The 24773-nt window shown below is 46.2% G+C and overlaps 1 protein-coding gene across 1 annotated transcript in view; it reads left to right on the top strand.

Moving 5' to 3' along the window:
- tnnt3a (troponin T type 3a (skeletal, fast)) overlaps nucleotides 1-24773 on the top strand; it is a 55631-nt gene that overhangs the window by 11774 nt on the left and 19084 nt on the right. Inside the window, exons 7-11 of the mRNA XM_086008511.1 lie at nucleotides 705-722; nucleotides 5840-5861; nucleotides 17496-17541; nucleotides 18864-18980; nucleotides 24224-24301. Coding sequence (XP_085864637.1) covers nucleotides 705-722; nucleotides 5840-5861; nucleotides 17496-17541; nucleotides 18864-18980; nucleotides 24224-24301 — 281 coding nt within the window. The remainder of the gene's footprint in view (nucleotides 1-704; nucleotides 723-5839; nucleotides 5862-17495; nucleotides 17542-18863; nucleotides 18981-24223; nucleotides 24302-24773) is intronic.

Below are 24773 nucleotides of genomic sequence, written 5' to 3'. Positions count from 1 at the left end.
CCCTTTCTTTGTTCATCTTCCCCCCCCTCATTCTTCTTTTCCTTCATTCTTATTTTCATCATTTCTTTTTCTTCATTCTACCTTTCCTTTCTATTGGTATGCTGTTCCTCGATTCATTCTTTTCCCCATTCTTCTCTCCATTCTTCTGTTTTACCTTCATTCTAGTTTTCTCTCATTTACTGTTTTCTCTTTCAATCATCATTTCCTCTTTTCCCTACCTTCATTTTCTTATTCTTCCTTTCCCTCATTTTCAAACATTCCGTACCCTCATCATCCCCAATCATTCCGTACCCTCATCATCCCCAATTATTGCGTATCCTTCATCATCCCCAATTATTGCGAATCACTCATTATCCCCAATTATTATGTGATGTCTTGGAGTTTCCTTCATTAGTTCGTATAGAAATTCAGGAATTTTTATTAAATGTAATTTTATTAGTTTTTGATAACATAAGCAGGAGTGATATTGCAAATACTTAATTACTGGGATATTAATTGGTCTGGGGATAGACAGTCTTTGAGTTGATTAAGTTAGTGATGCTGGAGAGTTGGTCCTCTTGCATTTCATTTGATGATTTGTTGGTTTTTCCCGGTGTAGTCCTACGTCTGCTGCGTTTGCATCTTTTGCTCTTCAACGCTCAGTATTAACATGTGTTTTGCTTCTTTGTATTTGCTGCTCGCTGCATGTTCCTGGCCTCTCCCAGAAGTGCACCATGAAGAAGGTATGTCGCTCTCTGTTATTCAATGTTTCCCTTTTCAGGAAACATTTCAGACCAGTTACATTTTGGGACTGTCAGGCCCTGTGAGAATGTTAACCCACCCTGCCTGGCAGGCACATTGTTAAAGTAGCTGTGCAAAGACTTACCAGCCTGTTTGCGCTCAATTCCCGCTTGCTACCATCTTAACTGGGCTCTTTTGTAGGTGGCCGAGGCGCCTGCCTGACTCAGGCGGGAGCCACATTAATCAAGGGCCTATGATAACATTAAAACTTGAATGGCCTTTTGCGCAGGCACCCATCTTGAACACCCTGCTCAGTAAAACCTAGGGAAGAAGTGACTGTTTTATTTTAGTGTCTGGTTTACATTCTAAAAAAATTGCAGTAATCCTATTGGTGTTGTTTACATTCTAAACAACAATCTTTGGATGTTTGAGTAAAGGATGTGGTAGTTAAATCTATAATTCACTTTCTTGATCATATTCAAAACCCAACATAATGGCTTGAATGTGAAAGTTGTACATTTATATGTCACCCTCTGTATTTTTTGCCATCAACTAATAATCGTGACACAGTGGAAGATTTCTCAATATACAGGGTTTGCTCATGGATATAAGGCTGTGTGTGGCACATACCCCAGCTTCATACGTGTGGTCAGGGGATGGAGAGCTTAGGAGCATTGGCAAAGAACCAAATACGGAGATCTGCTTCTGCTCTGTTACTATGAGTTATTTTATGTGTATCTAGAAACATTTAATTTTTTTTACATATAGATGTAAAATAAAGTAAGGGAATATAATGAACATGTGAGGTCAAATTTATCCTTGTTTACACCAAGACCTTAATCTAAGCATGTTGGCAGACGGCTGTCTTTGTTCACATTGCTGATTCTTACCGAGGCACAACCCCAGCTCAGCTTAATACAGTTCCATTTGTGTGCATGCAATTGGTGACTCTGGGCTCCCATTAATTGTCAGAACAAGGCAGGAGGATGTTTGAGAAGAGAGGGGCTAAATTGATAGTGAGATGGTCAGATAAGTGTCTAGCAGCCTGCAAAATAGCCCCCACATGAAACTTTAATAACCCCAAAGTTGATTCAGTTTAGGCCTGAGAAATAAGTCAGAGCACAAGCAGCAGCCAGTTTACACTTCCGACTGGAAATCAGTCTTTGATCGACATCGAGCCATCTCTGACCTCCAATCAACAGTGTGAATGAGGCGTTCTAGACCCTGGGTGAATCTTCAGCGCAGTATGGCTCAGTGCAAGTCTGCAGTCAGCCTACAAGCTTCACTAAGTGGAATAACTGTCCTTAACACATTGACTTAATCTTGTTTTGCTCTGTTTTTTTTCATTGCAATGCACAAACAGTTTATGGAAACGAAGAAGAAGACAGTATTTTTGCTTTACCATCAAAGATTTTAACAATTCCCAATGTAAATTCACCCCACTGAACTCTAACTGTCTTTCCCTTCCCCCCATTCTCTGGGGTTAATTCTTGAGGCTTGAGGTGATCCAGCAGCAGACTATATATGACACACTATATAGCTGCGAGATTCAACAAGTACTTTGACTAACAAATTTCAGTGCAGTGTTCATTAAATGTATTACAACCTGATTTATTTTTTGTTTTATTCACAGTGCTGATTTTTGTTGTCTGTTACACTGTCAGTTTCATAATCTGTCTTCATTTCATAAATCTGCCTAATTTCTTAGAGGATTAGTGTGTGTGTGCTTTTGCTGATATTATTGGTAGCAGAACATGCCAAAACAAAAGGTGGCATTGAGTGTGAGTTGGGTGACATTGTTGGGGGGTATTGTTAGGGGTCTGACAGCAGGCTGTGCACCAGCTTCTCCACTGCAGAAATATCAGGCTAAATGGATGAAAAAGTTACAAATGGGTGGAGGGGGAAGATAGATTGAATCCCTTACCCCCCTCCCAAAAATAACTCAAGGAAATATTTTTAAAATAACTCCTTTAACTATATTTTTTACATTTTGTATCCTAATTTTCTCCAAAGGGAAATGGCATCACCTGCCAGATAGGAAGCTGGGGCAGTCTAAGGCTGTAAGCATCTTAACTAGCTTTAATGACACTGTGACCTGCTGGTGGGAGGTGCTACTGCTTGATACACAGAGCATCCACTTTTCCAGAAATAATCTCAAGGTCTGTGAATCGATCGATCAATCAGGTGACCTCGCTCAATGGCATTCACTCAGTAGAGACGAGGAGACTGGAGTGACAACCACTCCGGGACTCTAACCTCATAGTATACTGGTGGGGAGGGAAAGGGGGAAAACAAAGAGGAGGGATTAAGCAGGCCAGCAGTGAGAGCCACCAGCTCGTGAGTACACAAGTGGCAAGATAAGCTGGCAACCTGGTTAGGGAGAAATCCACTGAAACACCCAACTAAGTCCTGAGGTGAAACCGTCCTCGGCTGAGAACTGCTACTGTAAATAAAACACAGAGAGCTGAGCTATTAAAGAGGCACTGCTTCCTGAGAGAAATTCTCTGCAAACCTTTTGTTTATTTGGGAGGGACAGTAATCTGTAATTTTGATGTGTAGATGACATATGGAGCATTTTGATGTGATTTATGGCATTGTTCTGTATGTTTGTGAACAAGTAGAGAACAGTATTTGTCACTTTTCATGAAGATGGTGCGCTTCAAAGATGAGATAACAAAAATGTTTTTATTCATTTTTTAAATAGTCCATTGTAGCTCAATAAAAGTTCAGTTCTCACATCCCATTGGTAAAGCAGTGACAGCATTAAGTTGCTGTACCTTGGGCCTCTCCTCTCCATCTTCTTTGTAGAGATACTTTAAAGGCAATCTGTACATTTCCACCAATAAGGCATTAATGTCCAAAAGTTAATTTTGCTCCCTATATTGTCAAGATGGCTCTGATGGACCTCAGTTTAGGTGGCTAGCGCTCCTGCCTTAAACAGGTAGGGGCCTAATGAATATATGTGAATAGGTGTCAAATGATGCAGTTAAAACAAAAACACTGTTTTCATGTCAATCAGTGCTGCCACCGTCAGTTCCCCAACCCATTCAAAAATCATGGGCCGTACATGTCGGGATGGGCCATTTTCAGTGTTAATTATAAGGATCATTATCGTTGTAATAAGGGAATGCTGGAAGCAGGTCTGGCCCTCTTTGTTCATTGATTTTCTGGGGGGAGTTTTGAGCTTCCTTAACTTCAACTCCTTGCTATAAATTTCTCTGATACTGAAATAAGTTGCTCCTTTGACTCCCTGATCTTTTGAACCCTCCACTTTAAGGCCCATGATCAGTGTCCGCCCCATCAGAATTTCCTGCTCTCCCAAATGGTGAGCTGCCTAGAAGCTGTGTGATTAGTACTGGTGCCACATTTATTCAATGCTAATAAGGCCCGACCGTGAAAATAGACCGGGCCTCCTGTCGACATCACTGGGCGGGAGGAGCAGATGTCCTGCCCACTGGATGTGCGCTATACATGAAAATCACCCCCAATGCAGTTTTGTTTTTACACAAACGACATTGTGGTATATTGTCCCCGCCACCTGCGTGCTAATGAGGCAAAATGGTGCCCCATTGAAAACAACGGAAGATGAAAATCTCTCCGCAACATACTTTTCAGTTTGATGCTTGTTTTTGAAAAGCACCCGTGGATCCCTGGTCCAGCCAGAAGCTGCCTCCCTTCAGAACGGCTGGACTAAGAGCCGTGGCAGTGAGCCCAATATGTTGCATTGCTGTCCCATGTACATACTACCTGAGGCTTGGAGGTGGGAAGGAGTTATGTCAGGCTGCAGGAACTGCTCAGCTGCAGAGAAGATTGAGGGAGGGGGCGCCTCGACACAGTGCACAAAATATTAAACGAATGAGGCAAAATAAACCCAGAATATTACTTCAAAAAGTCAGGCTAGTCAGACTAGAGTGCATACATTTAAATGAGGGAAAATCCATTTAAAACTGATAGTTGATATTTTTTTAACTCAATGATTGGTGAATGTTTGGGTTCCTCTACTAGGTAAGATTGTGGAGTTAAAGATCCGAGAGGGAGTTCATATGCAGTTGGTTGCTGTGCTAAGGTTTAGTGTGCTGGAGGGAGGAGCTTTGAGGTGCCATAGGCTTTCTCTCCTGATAGCTGACCAGATTCATTCCACTGGGTTCGTGGATGATAAGATTATGTTTAATGTTAATTTTACATTTAACAGTTTGATGTTAGAATCAGAATATTCGACTGCTGAAAACTGATTCAAATGCACCACTCTTTGAAAAATTGATCAAATCTGTGAAATGCCTCACTTCCTCTGTTTTAATAAAAAAGCAATTTCCTTTTTGTTGCTATGTTAATTATCAATTCACCCGACCATACCAGACAAGCTGGAAGCACAGATACTCTTTAACTCTATATTAGGCATGTTATTTTTGACTTTATTGAAAATGATAGACGGGAGGTGATTTGCAGCAATCCAATGTTTTAGATTGCTCCATTTTGTTGTGATTTGCAGCAATCCAATGTTTCAGATTGCTCCATTTTGTTGTGATTTGCAGCAATCCAATGTTTCAGATTGCTCCATTCTGTTGTTATTATCTCCTAAGATAATTTTCTCTGTATTGGTTCCATTTTTTTCCCCTCCAGCTCCTGATTTGGTATTAAGATGCTGACTCCTATTCAGGTACAGTTCCCCAGGTACTGGATGCCCCACAATTGGGTTGGGGAAGAAATTATCGACCAGGGTCCTGGCAGCTGATTGCTATTCCAGAAATCCCTGGTGGGAAATGCCTGTGTGTGAGTATCATGTGAGCACGGGATCAGGCTCGGCTGTGATGCCTCCCATGGATGAATAGCCTGCTGGCATTCACTGTCAATGATCACACGTGAATAATGGCCACTTGGACTAGGTACTGAAGGATGACCACCACCTGTAGAACCGTCCCTAACAAGGAGTCAACACCTTCAGGCGATCAGGGGAAAAAATTGGAGAGTAAAATTGCATTTTATTTGTAGTGCAGCACATTGTTTTTTCTTAAAAGAAGCAACAATATTTTGATGCCATTTATGCTGTATTTTTATCTTTAATTGTGGATAAAATGTCTAATTTCTTTCTTATTTACTTTTTTGTTTTACTTTGCTACAGAGGAGGAAAAGCCAAGGGTGAAGTGAGTAGAGATTTGCATGAATTAGATGGTTTATTTAATACAGGAGCACTCATAAAATGCCAACCTGAAGCCTAGTTCTCCATTGCCTATGGCTCTCAGCAGACCTATTGCTCTGTTTGTCTCGGGGCTTCCAGTCATGGCTCACTGAGCAGTGGGATATCACTTGAGCTTGGATTTCATCATTTTTTTCTCTGCTCCTTTTTCTTTCCTCAATAGCAGAAAGCAAAAGAATGCTAGCCAGCAGATGGAACTGGCCTAGCATCCATAGACCAAGTAGTTCCATTAAAACTATAAGATGTATCATTTCCCCTCCACTCCATTTCTATGGCGAACCTCCCACTATGGAGAACCTCCCAGCCATAAACTCAACAACTCCATCGGTGGAATGTTAAAAGCTGAATATTCTGTAGTGCCGCGTGTTGGAGGATGATCGAGAATGACCCTTGAGAAAGTTACTATTCAGATTTGGGGCCCTCAGCAGAAAGTTAATGGAACAATGATGCTGAAGTAGCAGGAGGGTTGGTAACCAGAGGACTGAGATTTAAGACAATTGGCAAAAGTTCAAGAAGGGAGCTGAAGCGAATTTTGATCTGGAATTCACTGCTTGAAAGGATGGTGGAAGCAGATTCCTACTTGAAATGGAAAGATTTTCAGGGCTATGGGGAAAGAGCAGGGGAGTGGGACGAATTAGATAGCTCTTTCAAAGAGTCGATACAGGCAGGATGGGCCGAATGGCCTCCTTCTGTGCTGCATCATTCTATGATTTGTGTACGACAACAGCCTAAAATAACACAATGTGGATGGGGATTTGCTCCTGTGAGCAACCACTCTTTCCAAACTCTGGGTATGGAAAAACTGCTCCTCTTAGGGCTAAGCTCTGCCCTGACTGTAATGTGGAATGAGGAGAGACAGAAGCCTAGATTTTTCCAGCGGGGAAGCCAGGTGTGAAAGCAGTACAGGTTGGAGATATGACCACAAAGTTATAGCCCCAATTTGACAGCCCACATTGCCGTCAAGTGCAGCTCCTCACTGGCAGCTAGGATCATGGAATTACCCTATGATTCAGTCATTCAGAGTCTATGTTAAAAAAAAATGTAAACTATATACTATTACAAATCTTGCATAGAAACATAGAAGATAGGAGCAGGAGTAGACCATTCGGCCCCTTGAGCCTGCTCCGCCATTTAATTAGATCATGGCTGATCATCCAAATTCAGTACCATGTCCCTGCTTTCTCCCCATATCCCTTGATCCCTTTAGCCTTAAGAAATATATCTAACTCTTTCTTGAATATATTTAATGAATTGGCCTCAACTGCCTTCTGTGGTAGAGAATTCCACAGGTTCACCACTCTCTGGGTGAAGAAATTCCTCCTCATCTCAGTCCTAAATGGCTTACCCCTTATCGTTAGCCTGTGACCCCTGGTTCTGGACTCCCCCGCCATCGGGAACATCCTTCCTGCATCTAGTCTGTCTAGTCCTGTTAGAATTTTATAAGTTTCAATGAGATCCCTTCTCATTCTTCTAAACTCTAGTGAATACAAGCCTAATCGACCCAATCTCTCTTCATACATCATTCCTGCCATCCCAGGGATCAGTCTGGTGAATCTTCGCTGCACTCCCTCCATTGCAAGAACACCCTTCCTCAGATAAGGCAACCAAAACTGCACACAATACTCAAGCTGTGGTCTCACCAAGGCCCTGTACAACTGCAGCAAGACATCCTTGTTCCTGTACTCAAACCCTCTCGTTATGAAGGCCAACATACCATTTGCCTTCTTAACCACCTGCTGCACCTGCATGCTTACCTTCAGCGACTGGTGCACAAGGACACCCAGGTCTCGTTGCACTTCCCCTTTTCCCAATCTATTGCCATTCAGATAATAACCTGTCTTCCTGTTTTTGACAACAAAGTGGATAACCTTGCATTTATCCACATTATACTGCATCTGCCATGCATCTGCTCAATCACCCAACCTGTCCAAATCATACTGGAGTTTCTCTGCATCCTCCTCACAGCACACATGCCCACCCAGCTTTGTGTCGTCTGCAAACTTGGAGATATTACATCTAGTTCCCTCGTCTAGATCATTAATTTATATTGTGAATAGCTGGGGTCCTAGCACCGATCCCTGCGGTACCCCATTAGTCACTGCCTACCACTCGGAAAAAGACCCGTTTATTCCAACTCTTTACTTCCTGTCTGCCAACCAGTTCTCTATCCAAGTCAGTACCTTACCCCCAATGTCTTGTGCTTTAACTTTGCATGCTAATCTCTTATGCGGGACCTTATCGAAAGCCTTCTGAAAGTCCAAATACACCACATCCACTGGTTATCCCTTATCTATTCTACCAGTTACATTCTCAAAAAATTCCAGTAGATTAGTCAAGCACGATTTACCTTTTGTGAATCCATTTTGACTTTGTCCGATCCTGTCACTGTTTTCCAAGTGCTCTGCTATTACATCTTTTATAATGGACTCTAGCATTTTCCCCACTACCGATGTTAGGATTACCGGTCTATAATTCCCCGTTTTCTCTCTACCACCTTTTTTGAATAGTGGGCTTACATTAGCTACCCTCCAATCCATGGGAACTGTTCCAGAGTCTGTAGAATTTTGGAAAATGACCAGCAATGCATCTATTATTTCTAGGGCCACTTCTTTAAGTTCCCTAGGATGTAGATTATCACGCCCTGGGGATTTATCGGCCTTCAATCCCGTCAATTTCCGTAACGCCATTTCCCTACAAATATTGATTTCATTCAGTTCCACCCTCTCATTAGACCCTATGTTCCCCGACAGCTCTGGGAGGTTATTTGTGTCCTCCTTTGTGAAGACAGAACCAAAGTATGTATTTAATTGGTCTGCCATTTCTTTGTTCCCCATTATAAATTCACCTGATTCTGACTGCAAGGGAAACATAGAAACATAGAAGATAGGAGCAGGAGTAGGCCATTCAGCCCCTCGAGCCTGCTCCGCCATTCAATGCGATCATGGCTGATCATCCAAATTCAGTACCCGGTCCCTGCTTTCTCCCCATACCCCTTGATCCCTTTAGCCTTGAGAAATATATCCAACTCCTTCTTGAATATATTTAGTGAATTGGCCTCTACTGCCTTCTGTGGTAGAGAATTCCACAGGTTCACCACTCTCTGGGTAAAGAAATTACTCCTCATTTCTGTCCTAAATGGCCTACCCCTTATCCTTAGACTGTAACCCCTGCTTCTGGACTCCCCGACCATCGGGAACATCCTTCCAGCATCTAGTCTGTCTAGTCCTGTTAGAATTTTATAAGTTTCGATGAGATCCCCTCTCATTCTTCTAAACTCCAGCGAGTACAAGCCCAATCGATCCAATCTCTCCTCATACGTCATTCCTGCCATCCCAAGTATCAGCCTGGTGAATCTTCGCTGAACTCCTTCCATGGCAAGAACATCCTTCCTCAGATAAGGCGACCAAAACTGCACACAATACTCAAGATGTGGTCTCACCAAGGCCCTGTGCAACTGCAGCAAGACATCCTTGTTCCTGTACTCAAACCCTCTCGCTACGAAGGCCAACATACCATTTGCCTTCTTAACCGCCTGCTGCACCTGCATGCTTACCTTCAGCGACTGGTGCACAAGGACACCCAGGTCTCGTTGCACTTCCCCTTCTCCCAATCTATTGCCATTCAGATAATAATCTGCCTTCCTGTTTTTGCTACCAAAGTGGATAACCTCACATTTATCCACATTATATTGCATCTGCCATGCTTCTGCCCAATCACCCAACCTGTCCAAATCATCCTGGAGTTTCTCGGCATCCTCCTCACAGCACACACGCCCACCCAGCTTTGTGTCGTCTGCAAATTTGGAGGTATTACATCTAGTTCTCTTGTCTAGATCATTAATATATATTGTGAATAGCTGGGGTCCAAGGACTGATCCCTACGGTACCCCACTACAGGAAACTTTCTGGTATCTGGCACGGACGGGACCAACGTGTTTCCAGTTCATCAACAATTCCGGATAACCGAACGCTATGCTAAAAGATATGGAGCTCAGGGCTCCGTATAAAGCAACAAACCCTGTTGCAACAGCTTCATAACAATCGGCACAAGTTGCAAGTTAGCAACAGCTTCAGCTACACCCTTGCACAGCAACAAATGGATTTAAAAAAGTAACTAAAAGTAAAAAAAGTTACCTGAACCGACTCCTGAATTTTGCCGGTGGATAGAGCATTCCGGTTATTTAGGGGCCGGTTAATCGAAAGTTTCCTGTAGTCACTGCCTGCCACTCAGAAAAAGACCTGTTTATTCCAACTCTTTGCTTTCTGTCTGCCAACCAGTTCTCTATCCAAGACAGTACCTTGCCCCAATCCCATGTGCTTTAGCTTTACATGCTAATCTCTTATGCGGGACCTTATCGAAAGCCTTCTGAAAGTCCAAATACACCACATCCACTGGTTCTCCCTTATCTATTTTACCAGTTACATCCTCAAAAAATTCCAGTAGATTAGTCAAGCACGATTTACCCTTTGTAAATCCATGTTGACTTTGTCCGATCCTGTCACTGTTTTCCAAGTGCTCTGCTATTACATCTTTTATAATGGACACTAGCATTTTCCCCACTACCGATGTCTGTAATTCCCCGTTTTCTCTCTACCACCTTTTTTGAATAGTGGGGTAACATTAGCTACCCTCCAATCCATGGGTACTGTTCCAGATTCCATCGAATGTTGGAAGATGATCAGCAATGCATCTACTATTTCTAGGGCCACTTCCTTAAGTACCCTAGAATGTAGATTATCAGGCCCTGGGGATTTATCGGCCTTCAATCCCATCAATTTCCTTAACACCATTTCCCTACAAATACTGATTTCTTTCAGTTCCTCCCTTTCATCAGACCCTATGTTCCCCGACATCTCTGGGAGGTTATTTGTATTCTCCTTTGTGAAGACAGAACCAAAACATATATTTAATTGATCTGCCATTTCTTTGTTCCCCATTATAAATTCCCCTGATTCTGACTGCAAGGGACCTACGCTTGACTTCACCAATCTTTTTCTCTTCACATATCTATAAAAGCTTTTACAGTCAGTTTTTATGTTCCCTGCAAGCTTACTCTCCTATTCTATTTTCCCCCTCTCAATTAATCCCTTTGTCCTCCTTTGTTGAATCCTAAACTGCTCCCAGTCCTCAGGTTTACTGCTTTTTCTGGCCAATTTATATGTCGTCTCCTTGGATCTTATGCTATCCCTAATTTCCCTTGTTAGCCACGGTTGAGTCACCTTTTTTGTTTTATTTTTATGCCAAACTGGGATGAACAAATTCTGTAGTTCATCCATGTGGTCTTTGAATGTTTGCCATTGCCTATCCACCGTCAACCCTTTGAGTGACATTCCCCAATCAATCCTACCCAACGCGCGTCTCATGCCATCATAGTTCCCTTTATTTAAATTCAGGACGTTAGTCTCTGAGTCAATTACTTCACTCTCCATCTTAATGAAGAATTCTATCATATTATGATCGCTCCGACCCAAGGGGCCTCGTACAACAAGATTGTTAATTAATCCTTTCTCGTTACATAATACCCATTCTAAGAAGACCTGATCTCTGGTTGGTTCCTCGACATATTGGTCCAGGAAACCATCCCGTTAACACTCCAGGAATTCCTCCTCCACAATATTGTTACTAATTTGGTTAGCCCAATTTATATGTAGATTAAAGTCACCCATGATGTCTGCTGTGCCCTTATTGCACGCTTCTCTAATTTCCCTTTTAATGCCATCCCCAACCTCCGCATTACTGTTTGGAGGTCTATATACCACTCCCACTAACGTTTTCTGCCCCATGGTATTTCTCAGTTCTACCCATACAGATTCCACATCATCAGAGCTAATATCCTTCCTTACAATTGTGTTAGTCCCTTCTTTAACCAGCAATGCTACCCTTTCCTTTTTGCCTATCTTTCCTGAATATTGAATACCCCTGGATGTTGAGTTCCCAGCCTTGGCCACCCTGGAGCCATGTTTCTGTAATCCCAATCAAATCATAATCGTTTACCTCTATTTGCGCAGCTAATTCATCCACCTTATTACGAATGCTCCTCGCATTAAGACACAAAGCCTTCAGGCTTGTTTTTTTAATGCTCTTAGACCTATTAGAATTATTATTTACTGTGGCCATGTTTGATTTAAACTGTTGATTTCTCTGACTGCCACTTTTGTTTTTCTCCTTCCTATCTTTTTCTTTTATCCTTGTTTCCCTTTCCTCTGTCCCTCTGCTCAGGTTCCCAACTCCCTGCCATTTTAGTTTAAACCCTCCCCCAGAGCACTAGCAAACACTCCCCCTCGGACATCCGTCCCGGCCCTGCCCAGGTGCAAACCGTCCGGTTTGAACTGGTCCCACCTCCCCCAGAACCGGTTCCAATGTCCCAGGAATTTGAATCCCTCCCCCTCACACCATTCCTCTAGCCACGTATTCATCTGAAATATCCTTCTATTTCTACTCTGACTAGCACGTGGCACTGGTAGCAATCCTGAGATTACTACCTTTGAGGTCCTATTTTTTAATTTACCTCCTAACTCCCTATATTCAGCTTTTAGGACCTCATCCCGTTTTTTACCTATATCGTTGGTACCTATATGCACCACGACAACTGGCTGTTCACCCTCACCTTCCAAAATGTTCTGCAGCCGCTCTGAGACATCCTTGACCCTTGCACCAGGGAGGCAACACACCATCCTGGAGTCTCGTTTGCGGCCGCAGAAACACCTATCTATTCCCCTTACAATAGAATCCCCTATTACTATAGCTCTACCCCTCTTTTTCCTCCCGTCCTGTGCAGCAGAACCACCCCTGGTGCCAGGAAGTTGGCTGCTGCTGCCTTCCTCTGATAAGCCATCCCCCCCAACAGTACTCACAGTGGTGTATCTGTTTGAGAGGGGGATGTCCACAGGGGACCCCTGCACTACCTGCCTGTGCCTAGTACTCTGTCTGTTGGTCACCCATTCCCTTTCTGCCTGTCCAACCTTTGCCTGCGGTGTGACCAACTGATCAAATGTTCTATTCACGATGTCCTCAGCCTCGTGAATGGTCCAGTACGAATCCAATCGCAGCTCCAGCGCCGCAATGCGGTCTGCCAGTAGCTGCAGCTGGATACACTTCCTGCACACATGGTTGTCAGGGACACAGGAAGTGTACCTGAGTTCCCACACATCGCAGGAGGAGCATGACTTACCCTTTAGTTAATTGCAATTAAATTAAATCAAATCAATCCCACCAATTTCACTACAGTTAAATGATATATTTAAGGGTCCTGGTTTACAAACATTCCCGCTACACCACAGAGAGCTTCGAAACTATAAACCACCAAGTTAAAGTTTAAAAAGAGAGAAATACTCACCAACCAGTCACTTACCTGCTTTCTGGTGACGTCACACTTCGATTACTTTTTACTTCTCTCCCTCTCTGTGAGATTGGAGATTAGTAAACCTACCTGGTCTCTTGGAGCCTTTTATAGCCCCGCTGCCGCCGCTGAAATTCCCGCCGACGCTGTGAGGCCTACCTGGTCTCTTGGAGCCTTTTATAGCCCCGCTGCCGCCGCTGAAATTCCCACCGACGCTGTGAGGCCTACCTGGTCTCTTGGAGCCTTTTATAGCCCCGCTGTTGCCGCTGAAATTCCCGCCGACGCTGTGAGGCCTACCTGGTCTCTTGGAGCCTTTTATAGCCCCACTGCTGCCGCTGAAATTCCCGCCGACGCTGAGGCCTACCTGGTCTCTTGGAGCCTTTTATAGCCCCGCTGCTGCCGCTGAAATTCCCGCCGACGCTGTGAGGCCTACCTGGTCTCTTGGAGCCTTTTATAGCCCTGCTGCTGCCACTGAAATTCCCGCCGACGCTGTGACCTACACTTGACTTCACCAATCGTTTTCTCTTCTACACTTGACTTCACCAATCTTTTTCTCTTCACATATCTATAGAAGCTTTTACAGGTTGCAACCTTCCTGTTCACAAACCGCACTTTTCATTGACAGAAAAACATGGCAATTCATTACAACATTTAGCATTGTAAGTTGTTATGTCAACGTTTTCCATTGCTGACAGTAAATATTATCCTTTTGTTCTGTCCATACCTTTCTGTGCTGTCTTTGTCCTCTTTCCCTTCTTTCTATACATCCCTTCTACTTCCCTCCTGCTTTTCTTCAGTGTGTCTCTTTTTCCCTCTCCTCTTCTGTCTTTCTGTTTCTCTCCTTCCCTTCTATCTCTCTCCTTCCCTTCTGTCTCTCTCTCTCTCTCTCTCTCTCCTTCCCTTCTGTCACACATTTCTCTTCTGTCTCTCTCCTCACCTTTTGTGCACTTTTCCTTTCCTTCTTTCACCCTTCTCCTTCCTTTGTGTGTGTGTAGGTTACGGCACTTCAGGTGCATATCCAAGTACTTTTTATATGCGATGAGGGTTTCTGCCTCTACCACCTTTTCAGGCAATGAGTTCCAGACCCCACCACCCTCTGGGTGAAAAAAGTTCTCTTCAACTTCCCTCTAATCCTTCTACCAATTACTTTAAATTTATGCCCCTGGTTATTGACCTCCCTGCAAAGGGAAATAGGTCCTTCCTAATCACTCTATCTAGGCCCCTCATAATTTTATACACCTCAATCAAGTCTCCCCTCAGCCTCCTCCGTTCCAAAGTAAATAACCCCAGCCTATCCAATCTTTCCTCCTAGCTAAAATTCTTCAGTCCTGGCAACATCCTCATAAATCTCCTCTGTACCCTCTCGAGTGCAATCACATCCTTCCTGTGATATGATGACCAAAACTGTACGCAGTATTCCAGCTGTGGCCTAACTGATGTTTTATACAGTTCAAGCATAACTTCCCTGCTCTTATATTCTATGCCTCGGCTAAAAAGGAAAGTATCCTGTATGCCTTCTTAACCCCCTTATCTACCAGTCCTGCTACCTTCAGGGATCTGTGGACATGCACTCCATGGTCCCTCTGTTCCTCTAAACTTCTCAGTATCCTACCATTTATTGTGTATTCCCTTGCCTTGTTAGCTCTCCCCAAATGCATTACCTGAGAAATTTTTCTTTTCTTTCATTGTTGGTGGGATTGTATCTGTTTAATATGTGTGTGTCTCTCTCTCCTTCTCATTCTCCTCCTTCCTTTCTGTATGTGCCGCTCTCCTCTCCCATGTGTCTGTCCCTCTCTGCCCCGTCTATATCTCTCTTTCTCCTTTCATTCTTTATCCTACCTTCTGTTCTGTCTCTCTTCCTCCCCTTTTCTCTCCTCCGCTTCTACCTCTATCTGTCTACTGCTTCCCTTCTGTGTGTGTATGCGTCTTCTTCCCTTTTGTCTCACGCTGTTGCTTTACTTGATTGAGTTCTTTAATGAGGTATCAGAGAGGGTTGATGAGGGTAATGCAGTTGACGTAGTGTACCTGGATTTCCAAGAGGCGTTCAACAAAGTGCCACATAATTGGCTTGCCAGCAAAGTTGAAGCCCATGGAGTAAAAGGGACAGTGGCAGCATGGATACGGAATTGGCTAAGTGATAGGAAATAGAGAGTAGTGGTGAACGGTTGTTTTTCGGACTGGAGGAAGGTATATGATGGTGTTCCTCAGGGGTCGGTTCTAGGACCACTGCTTTTCTTGATTTATATTAATGACTTGGACATGGGTGTACAGGGCACAATTTCAAAATTTCCAGATGACACAAAACTAGGAAGTATAGTGAACAGTGAGGAGGAGAGTCATAGACTTCAGGAAGACATAGACAGGCTGGTGAAATGGGCGGCGCAAATGAAATTTAACCCAGAAAAGTGTGAAATGATACATTTTGGTAGAAAGAATGAGGAGAGGACATATAAACTAAATGGTACAATCCTGAAGGGGGTGCGCGAACAGAGAGACCTGGGGGTATGTGTGCACAAATCATTGATGGTGGCAGGGCAGGTTGAGAAAGCAGTTAAAAAGGCTTACGGGATCCTGGGCTTCATGAATAGAGGTATAGAGTACACTGACTTTGTCGGGAGCATGCGGAGACCAAGTACAAACAGTGGAAAGAGCGTATGACAAACCAAGCACTCCACCCACTCGTTCCTTCAACCACTACCTGCCCCACCTGTGGCAGAGTCTGTAGATCCCGCAGAGGACTCATTAGTCGCCTTACAACCCACAATATTGGAGTGGAAGCAAGTCATCTTCAACGCCAGGAGACTACCTGAGAAGAAGAAGTATAGAGTACAAAAGTGTTGAAATTATGACGAACCTGTTTAAAACACTGGTTCGGCCCCCACTGTAGTACTGTGTCCAATTCTGGGCACCACACTTTAGGATGGATGTGAAGACCCTAGAGGGAGTGCAGAAAAGATTTATCAGAATGATAGACTGGAGAAGTTGGGGTTGTTCTCCTAGAAGCAGAGAAGATTGAGAGGAGATTTGAGAGAGGTGCTAAAAATCATGAGGGGTCTGGACAGAGTAGATAGAGGGAAACTGTTCTCATTGGCAGAAGGGTCGAGAACCAGAGGACACAGATTTAGCTTGATTGGCAAAAAAACCAAAGGCAACGTAAGAAAAAACATTTTTTACGCAGCGAGTGGTTAAGATCTGGAATGCACTGCCTGAAAGGGTGGTGGAGATAGATTCAATCACGGCTTTCAAAAGGGAGTTGTATAAGTATCTGAAGGGCTACGGCGAAAGGGCGGGGGAGTGGGACTAGCTGAAGTGCTCTTGCAGAGAGCCGGTACGGGTTCGATGGGCCGAATGGCCTTCTTCTGTGCAGTAACCAGTCTATGATTCTACTTTTCTCTCCTTTCCTTGTTTCTCTGTCTCTCTTTCATCCTTCACTTCCCTTCATCTATCTCCTCCTCATGTTGCTCTCTCCTCCTTCCTGCTTCACTCTTTCCCTTGTTCTTCTCTGCACTCTTCTATTTCTCTTTTTCCCTCTTGTTGCTCTCTCTCTCTAGTTTTTTTCCCCCAGGTGAATTCAGTGATCCCATGTTTTCTGCATTGAACCTTGCTAGAAGGGATGAGCCCTAATTCTATGACCCATGCTCCCTTTGAGCAAGCCTCATTGCTTGGAGCACAAGATTGTTGAAGTTACCCTTATCTCTTCTGCTTTATTCACCTACCCTTTGTCTTAACCCTCCCCATGTTTAGCTCGGAATGAGGAGATTGTGGGATGGGAAGGAAGTGGGCCGCTGAAGCAGCCGAGACAGCCGAAGGGAAATGGGAATATGCTGGGGCTACTGCAACAACGTGGGGAACAGAGGGGATCTGACCAGGGTTATTGAAACACTGCAGGGAGCAATAATAACAACAGCTTTTATATAATGGGGGTAATTTTCACTTTCAACGCGTGTGGAAAACTGATGGCTCTGGAAAGGAGAATTGAACAAGGTGTGTAATGGGCGGGCAATCTGTAACCACCAGATTTCCACCCACATCCAAAGTGAAAATTGCTGCAGTGTCTTTACTGTGAAAATGTTTTATTGTGGAGGTGGCTAGGGGGAGGGATTAGGGAGGATCACTGAAATTGAAAATGTTTCATTCCCCTGCACACACATCCTTCACCATGGTGAAGAAACAATTTGCAAAAAAAGTCCCAAAAACTTTCATACCATTCTAACCGTCATTAATTCCTGTTGCTTTTTACAGACTGACGGCTCCTAAAATCCCAGATGGTGAGAAAGTTGACTTTGATGTGAGTACAGGAATTTATCAAACAAGAAATACCCTGTGGACAAGCTCGCTGTTTTGTTGATGTTTTCATGAAATTTTCCTTCCTGAACATACATTATCAAACTACTACTGTTGTTTCTATTCTGAGCAGGATTCCGTGAGGGAGCAAATTCAGCATTGTTTTGATGTTTTTTCTTCTTTCTCACAGTATTCTCCATCCTCTCCCAAAGAGAGGTACTCAAATTGGAACAAGGTTCTACAGGCACTGGCTATTCTCTAGAACTTACTTAAGTGGTCATTCTTTAAGTGTGAGACCAGAAAGTTAGCATCAGTGCGTTATGTAATCGTGAGGCGACCCAGCCAATTCTGATTCTACCATACACCAATATCCACATGTACACTTCCCAGCAAGGGCACTAAGATACTGTAATGACTAGAAGCAGGAATCTTCGCTGATTAATTTCCCCCCACCCTAGAAGGAGGAGCATTGCGGCTAACGATAGGGCCAGACTGAGATCACAAAATAAGATTACAAGATAGGTTCAAAAACCCCTTCAGCTCATTTCTTTCAGAATGCCATCCCTACCATCTTTCCATTGCAGTTGTAATGAGTCCAGTGCCCTGCTTTCAACTATTATTCATGGCAACCTGTTTCAGCTATTTGCACAAACAAGATTAGTTAATAGAGCACAAACCAGGAATCAGACTTAGTCTATATAACTCATCTCCACAGCAGGCAGTGCATTTAACGTATGAACCATCAAATGCAGCCAAACTATTTTATTCTTGATGTTACCTGATCCCTGGTGGCATCGCTCAACTAGGCTCAGGTTGCGATGTTTAATTGCATAGATGGCTTTAACCTGGCTTGTTCTTTTAAGGCCACTGCTGTGGGGAAGTGGTATAAATAGCCATTTAATGAGGTCAATTAGAGACTAATTGTTGAGGGATGTTTCCTTAGATTGGCAGAGCAAAACTAGCAGGAAATAGCTGCCTTTCTACAGTTTTTATACATTGGCACACTCAAGTGTGAATTCTGAAGTATGTCAGATGTACACTAAGTGCAAAGCATTTATATATTGATAGATTAGTATGTTTGTCTAATATCATGCTCATCTCAGAGTTCCTGAGTCACACCTTGCATTGAATATGATTTCCATGATGCCTTTCACATTTGTGTTATTTAGGATTCTGCCTCAAGTTCAATAGAGGGTATTCAGTGGATTGGAGCAATGTTATAAACACACTAGCACTATGCCCTTCTGATTGTGTGAATCTGCTCACTCATGGTGATCTGATATTTCTTATGCTGCTCTGACGTTTATATGTTTGTGTGGTGTTCAGGACATCCAGAAGAAACGCCAGAACAAAGATCTGAATGAGCTGCAGACCCTGATTGATCTTCATTTCGAGCATAGGAAGAAGGAGGAAGAGGAACTGATTGCCCTGAAAGACAGGATTGTGAGTGTTGCATTGATACTAAAGCAACGGAAGGAATTCCTACCAATGATGGCACTGTGGAGCTGTCTCCTCATGCTGTAATCGCCGTGTCAGGCTGAGACAAAGGTGTCTCTGCACACTGCATCTGTGGTATTGTTGCCCCACAGTATCCCACCATGACAGTTGTGTCACTGCACACACTACAGTTGTACTGCTGCTGTACATTGCAACAGTAAAGATGCACTCTGGCTGCAGTGACAGTCATGGTGCTGTGTGCACTGCGATGCGATGCCACTTGTTGGTTCCCAATTAAGCAACACCTCGATTTTAAAATTCTCATCCTAGTTTTCAAATCCCTCAATGGCCTCGCCCCACCCTATCTCTGTAACCTCCTCCAGCCCTACAACCCTCTGAGATATCTGCACTCCTCCAATTCTGGACTCTTGCGCATCCCCAATTTTAATCGCTTCATGATTTGCGGCCATGCCTTCAGCTGCCAAGGCCCTAAGCTCTGGAATTTTCTCCCTAAACCTCTCCACCTCTCTACCACTCTTTCCTCCTTTAACATCTACCCTCTAAAACCTACTTCTTTACCAAGCTTGTAGTCATCTGCCCTAATATCTCCTTATGTGGCTCGGTGTCACATTTTGTTTGATAACGCTCCTGTGAAGTGCCTTGGGACATTTTACTATATTAAAGGCGCTATTGTTGGAGTCACTAGAAATCAACAGGCTCTGAGACTTTTGTTGCAGCAAAGGCAAAACGCGTGTTACTTTATTCACTCTCCATGAGGATTGAGAGTCTCAGCCTTGTTGCAGGGCTATGACGTCATCACGCTACCGACGCATGACATCATCATGCTACCGACGCTCTTAAAGGGACCCTGCCCCGATAACCCAACCCAGTACATACATATAACAACATTGGCTATACATAGTGAATTTTGTTTAGGTACATATAACAACATTGGCTACACATTGTGAGTTGTGTTATTGTCCCTATGTGGTCTCCGCCACATACGTCCCCCCAGAATTCACTAGCACTGGCAATGTCAGTCGTTGGGGGAGCCGGATCACACGGTCGGAATGGCTCCTCAATTCCGGGGCGGGGACCGGGGGGGTTCGTCGGAGGAACCTCGCTCGGTGGTGGACTAAGGGTGCAGAAACCGGAGGTCGGCCCCGCCTCGGGGGCTGTGCCAACTCAACGGGTCGGTCCAGATCCAGGTGGGCCGGCTTAAGACGGTCCAGGGAAATGCAGTCCGGCTTACCGCCGACATCCACTACGAAGGTCTTGACCCCGGTTTCCAGGACGCAGAATGGTCCATCGTAGGGTGGCTGAAGAGGTCCCCGGTGGGCGTCGTGGTGGACAAAAACGTACTCCGCCGCACGATGGTCGAGCGGAACGTGGGACTGCGGGAGGCTGTGCTGCAACGTGGGCACCGGTGCGAAAACCTTGGCGTTGTCCAGAAGGTCGGACCGCTGACAGGCTGCGGACCAAGGTTCCGTTGCATTGGGGACGAAATCCCCAGGAACCCGCAGCAGCTGTCCGTAGACGAGCTCGGCGGACGAGGACTGGAGGTCCTCCTTGGGGGCGGTCCTGAGTCCCAGCATGACCCACGGGAGTCTGTCAATCCAACTGTCGTCCCGGAGGCTGGCCCGGAGAGCGGCCTTCATGGAGCGATGAAACCGTTCGCACAGTCTGTTAGCCTGAGGTTGGTATGCTGTGGTGCGGTGGAGTCACAACCCGAGGCCTCGGGCGACAGCGTTCCAGAGCTCTGACGTGAACTGGGGCCCCCGGTCGGAGGAAATGTCAGATGGGGCGCCGAACCAGGCGACCCAAGTGCTGATAAACGCCCAAGCCACATTGGCGGACGTCGTTGAAGACAGCGGGACGGCTTCCGGCCATCGGGTGGTTCTGTCGACCATTGTGAGGAGGTGGGTGAACCCGCGGGAGGGCGGCAGGGGCCCCACCAGGTCCACGTTAACATGGTCGAACCGCCTCTCGGGCACCGCAAAAGGCGCCAACGGGGCCTTAGTATGGCGATGCACTTTCGAGCGTTGGCATACCACGCAGGTGCTGGCCCAGTCGCGAACGTCTTTCCTGAGCCCGTGCCAGATGAACTTAGCCGCCACCAGCTTCTGTGACGGCTTCCTGCCCGGGTGGGAAAGATTATGGATGGCGTCAAAAACTTGCCATCTCCACCCGTCGGGCACGACGAGACGTGGCTGCCCAACAGAGATGTCGCACAGGAGTGTGGTGCCGGCATCATCGAACGCGACGTCTGCTAGTTGAAGGCCCGCGACCGCCATCCTGTAGGCCTGGACGTCTGGGTTGGAGGCCTGGTCGGCCGCCATGCGAGTGTAGTCGATGCCGAGGTGTACGGCGCTGGCGATGGCTCGGGAGAGACAGTCGGCGACGGGGTTGTCTTTCCCAGCCACATGCTAGATGTCCGTTGTAAACTCTGAGATGAAGGCCAGCTGGCATTGCTGACGGGCCGACCACGGCTCGGAAGCTTTGGCCACGGCGAAGGTCAACGGTTTGTGGTCCACGAACGCTGTGAACGGGCGAGCCTCCAGTAGGAAACGGAAGTGTCGAACGGCGAGGTAGAGGCCGAGAAGCTTGCGATCGAAGGTGCTGTACTTCCGCTCATTGGGGCGGAGCTGCCGGCTGAAGAAGGTGAGCGGCTGCCAGGTGCCGTTGACCCACTGTTCGTGGACGGCTTCAACCGCATAGTCTGAGGCGTCGGTGGTGAGAGCGATCGGCGCACCAGGTAATGGATGCGCCAGCATGGTCGCGTTAGCCAGGGCCCTTTTCATGTCCGTGAAAGAATTGGCCGTCTCCTCGGACCAGTCGACGGCGAGCTTGTCGGGCTTGCCTTTGAGGGCCTCGTAAAGGGGCCGCATAAGCTGGGCTGCTCGGGGGACGAAGCGATGGTAAAAGTTCACCATGCCCAAAAACTCCTGCAGGGCCTTCACGGTGAGGGGTCGCGGGAAGTCCATCACGGCCTCCACTTTCGATGGCAGTGGCACCGCCCCATCCTTCGTGATGCGGTGCCCGAGAAAGTCGATCGAGGACAGCCCGAACTGGCACTTGGCCGGGTAGACGATTAGACCGTGCTGGCTGAGGCGTTGGAAGAGAGTCCACAGGTGCGACACATGCTCCGTCCTGGAGGTGCTGGTGATGAGGATGTTGTCCAGGTATACGAACAGGAATGCCAGGTCCCGTAACACGGTGTCCATTAGGTGTTGAAAAGCCTGTGCGGCCTTTTTGAGGCCGAATGGCATGCAAAGGAATTCGAACAGCCCGAACGGGGTGATCACCACAGTTTTCGGGACGTCCTGCGGCCGGACAGGGACCTGGTGGTAACCCCGGATGAGATCCACTTTCGAGAATACCACTTTCCCGGCCAGGCGGGCGGAAAAGTCCTGGATGTGTGGAATCAGGTAGCGGTCGGGGGTCGTAGCGTCGTTGAGGCGCCGGTAATCGCCACACGGGTGCCACCTGCCGCCTGGTTTTGGAGCGATGTGGAGGGGCGAGGCCCATGGACTGTTCAACCGGCGGATGATGCCGAGGCGCTCCATGGTGATGAACTCGGCTTTAGCGATGGCGAGTTTCCCCGGGTCGAGGCGCCGAGTGCGGGCATAGACGGGCGGACCGGTGGTCAAGATGTGGTGTTCTACCCCGTGTTTGGTGGCGGCGGACAAGAACGTGGGCTTCGTGAGGTCCGGGAACTCGGCGAGGAGGCGGGAAAACTCGTCAGAGGCTGAGATTCCGCTGGACAACTTTGTCGTGCTGGACCCGCTGAGGGAACACGGGAGCGAGCTGAAAGTCTCAGTGTTGATGAGACGTTGGTTCTTGACATCAACCAAAAGGCCATTGGCGCAGAGGAAGTCAGCGCCAAGAAGGGGGATGGACACTTTTGCCGTGACAAAGTCCCAGGTGAACAGCTGCCTGCCAAAACAAAGCACCACGCTCCGTTTCCCGAAGGTGCGGATGGAACTGCCGTTGGCGGCTTCGAGGACGGGGCCGTGGTTCCCCCCTTGCATGTCTATGGTTGACGCGGGCAGGACGCTCACCTGGGCACCCGTGTCGCAAAGAAAACGACATCCGGAGTCGGTGTCCGTAATAAATAACAAACTGCCTGAACGGCCGACAGCCATAGCAGCCAACGAGTGGTCTTTCGTTTGTTTCGACGTGGGAAAACTGCACAGGGGCCGGCACTTCCTGGCTTTGGGGCCAAACTGCGCATGGTAGAAGCAGAGGCTTGGGGGCTGCCGCCGTTGGGCTGTATCAGTGGGGGCAGGGCTCTGCATGGCCGCGCAGTACTGTTGCCCGGCGGAGAAAAATGTGTCAGCCTCCTTGGCCAGGTCGCGGAAATCGGTACTGGAAGAGTTGGCTAAAGCCGACCGTACCTGACCTGGCAGCTGTTGAAGGAACAGTTCCTTGAAGAGGAAGCATGGCCTGTGTGTGCCCAGGAGGGCCAGCATGTGGGGTGGAGTCGCCAAGCCCGGGTAGAGAGAGAAGCTGGCGTGCGCGCTTGGCTTCGGTGAGTCCAAAAGTTTCTAAGAGGTGCGTTTTCAGCATTTCGAATTTGTTGAGCTCCGGGGGGGTTTTCGAGCAGGTTCGCGACTCTGGCCGCGGTGGAGCTGCCGAGAGCAGAGACGATGTAGTAGTACCTCGTGTCATCCGCGGTGATGTCCCGGAGTGCAAATTGAGCCTCAGCCTGGGTGAACCAAGCGGCAGCCTGTCATTCCCAAAACTCGGGTAATTTGATGGAAACGGCGTTCGTCGCCATTTCGGATGAGGTCTTTGGAATCGTCCAAAAGAGCAGCGGGGTCACCAATGTTGGAGTCGCTAGAAATCAACAGGCTCTGAGACTTTTGTTGCAGCAAAGGCAAAACGCGTGTTACTTTATTCACTCTCCATGAGGACTGAGAGTCTCAGCCTCGTTGCAGGGCTATGACGTCATCACGCTACCGACACATGACGTCATCACGCTACCGACGCTCTTAAAGGGACCCTGCCCCAATAACCCAACCCAGTACGTACATATAACAACATTGGCTATACATAGTGGATTGTGTTTAAGTACATATAACAACATTGGCTATACATTGTGAGTTGTGTTATTGTCCCTATGTGGTCTCCGCCACACTATATAAATATAAGTTGTTGTTACTTTCTTAATGTACTGCAATTAAATAGTTGTTGTCTCTGAACAAGGTAAACACACTTTCTCCATTTATTTTTTCTCCACCCCACAGGAAAAACGCAGAGCAGAAAGAGCTGAACAGCAAAGGATTCAGGCCGAGAAGGAGAAGGAGCGTCAGACCAGGCAGTTGGTAAGTCACTGTACTCTGGTGGATTTGAATTGTTTAGATTCTCATCGACCTTAGTGATACACAACAAAGGAGCAAATTCCTGCGTGTCAAAAAAGTCAAGAGGTCAACTCAGGGCTGTCGACACTGGAGAAATGCTAGAGGTGGCATCAATTGGGAGAAGCTGGGTTGCAAATTCATTTTCTCACCTTTAAATCTCCCCCCAGTCTGCTGAATGCACTGACCCATGCCGGGTTATTGTTCCAGGAGCAAGCTGTTATCTGACACCTCCCTCAAGTGAATGTTCTTCATCTGCGATCTTAGACTATGTCAGAATGCACTTCAAAGTAATTAATTGTGCGTGAATCACTTTGGGATATATCTGAGAGATAAGATGTTAATAAATGCAAGTTCTTTCTCTCTTTGAATTTAAAGATTTGAAGCATCTATTTGTTTTTTATATGTTCTGTGCTAAACTCTGTTTCTTGCCCATCAT

The sequence above is a fragment of the Somniosus microcephalus genome, chromosome 15, assembly GCF_052327205.1.
Source record: "Somniosus microcephalus isolate GS21.2 chromosome 15, FLI_Smic_1.0, whole genome shotgun sequence".
Lineage (NCBI taxonomy): Eukaryota > Metazoa > Chordata > Chondrichthyes > Squaliformes > Somniosidae > Somniosus > Somniosus microcephalus.
The sequence above is the reverse complement of the archived record's forward strand: the minus strand, read 5'-3'. Positions and strand labels throughout refer to the sequence as shown.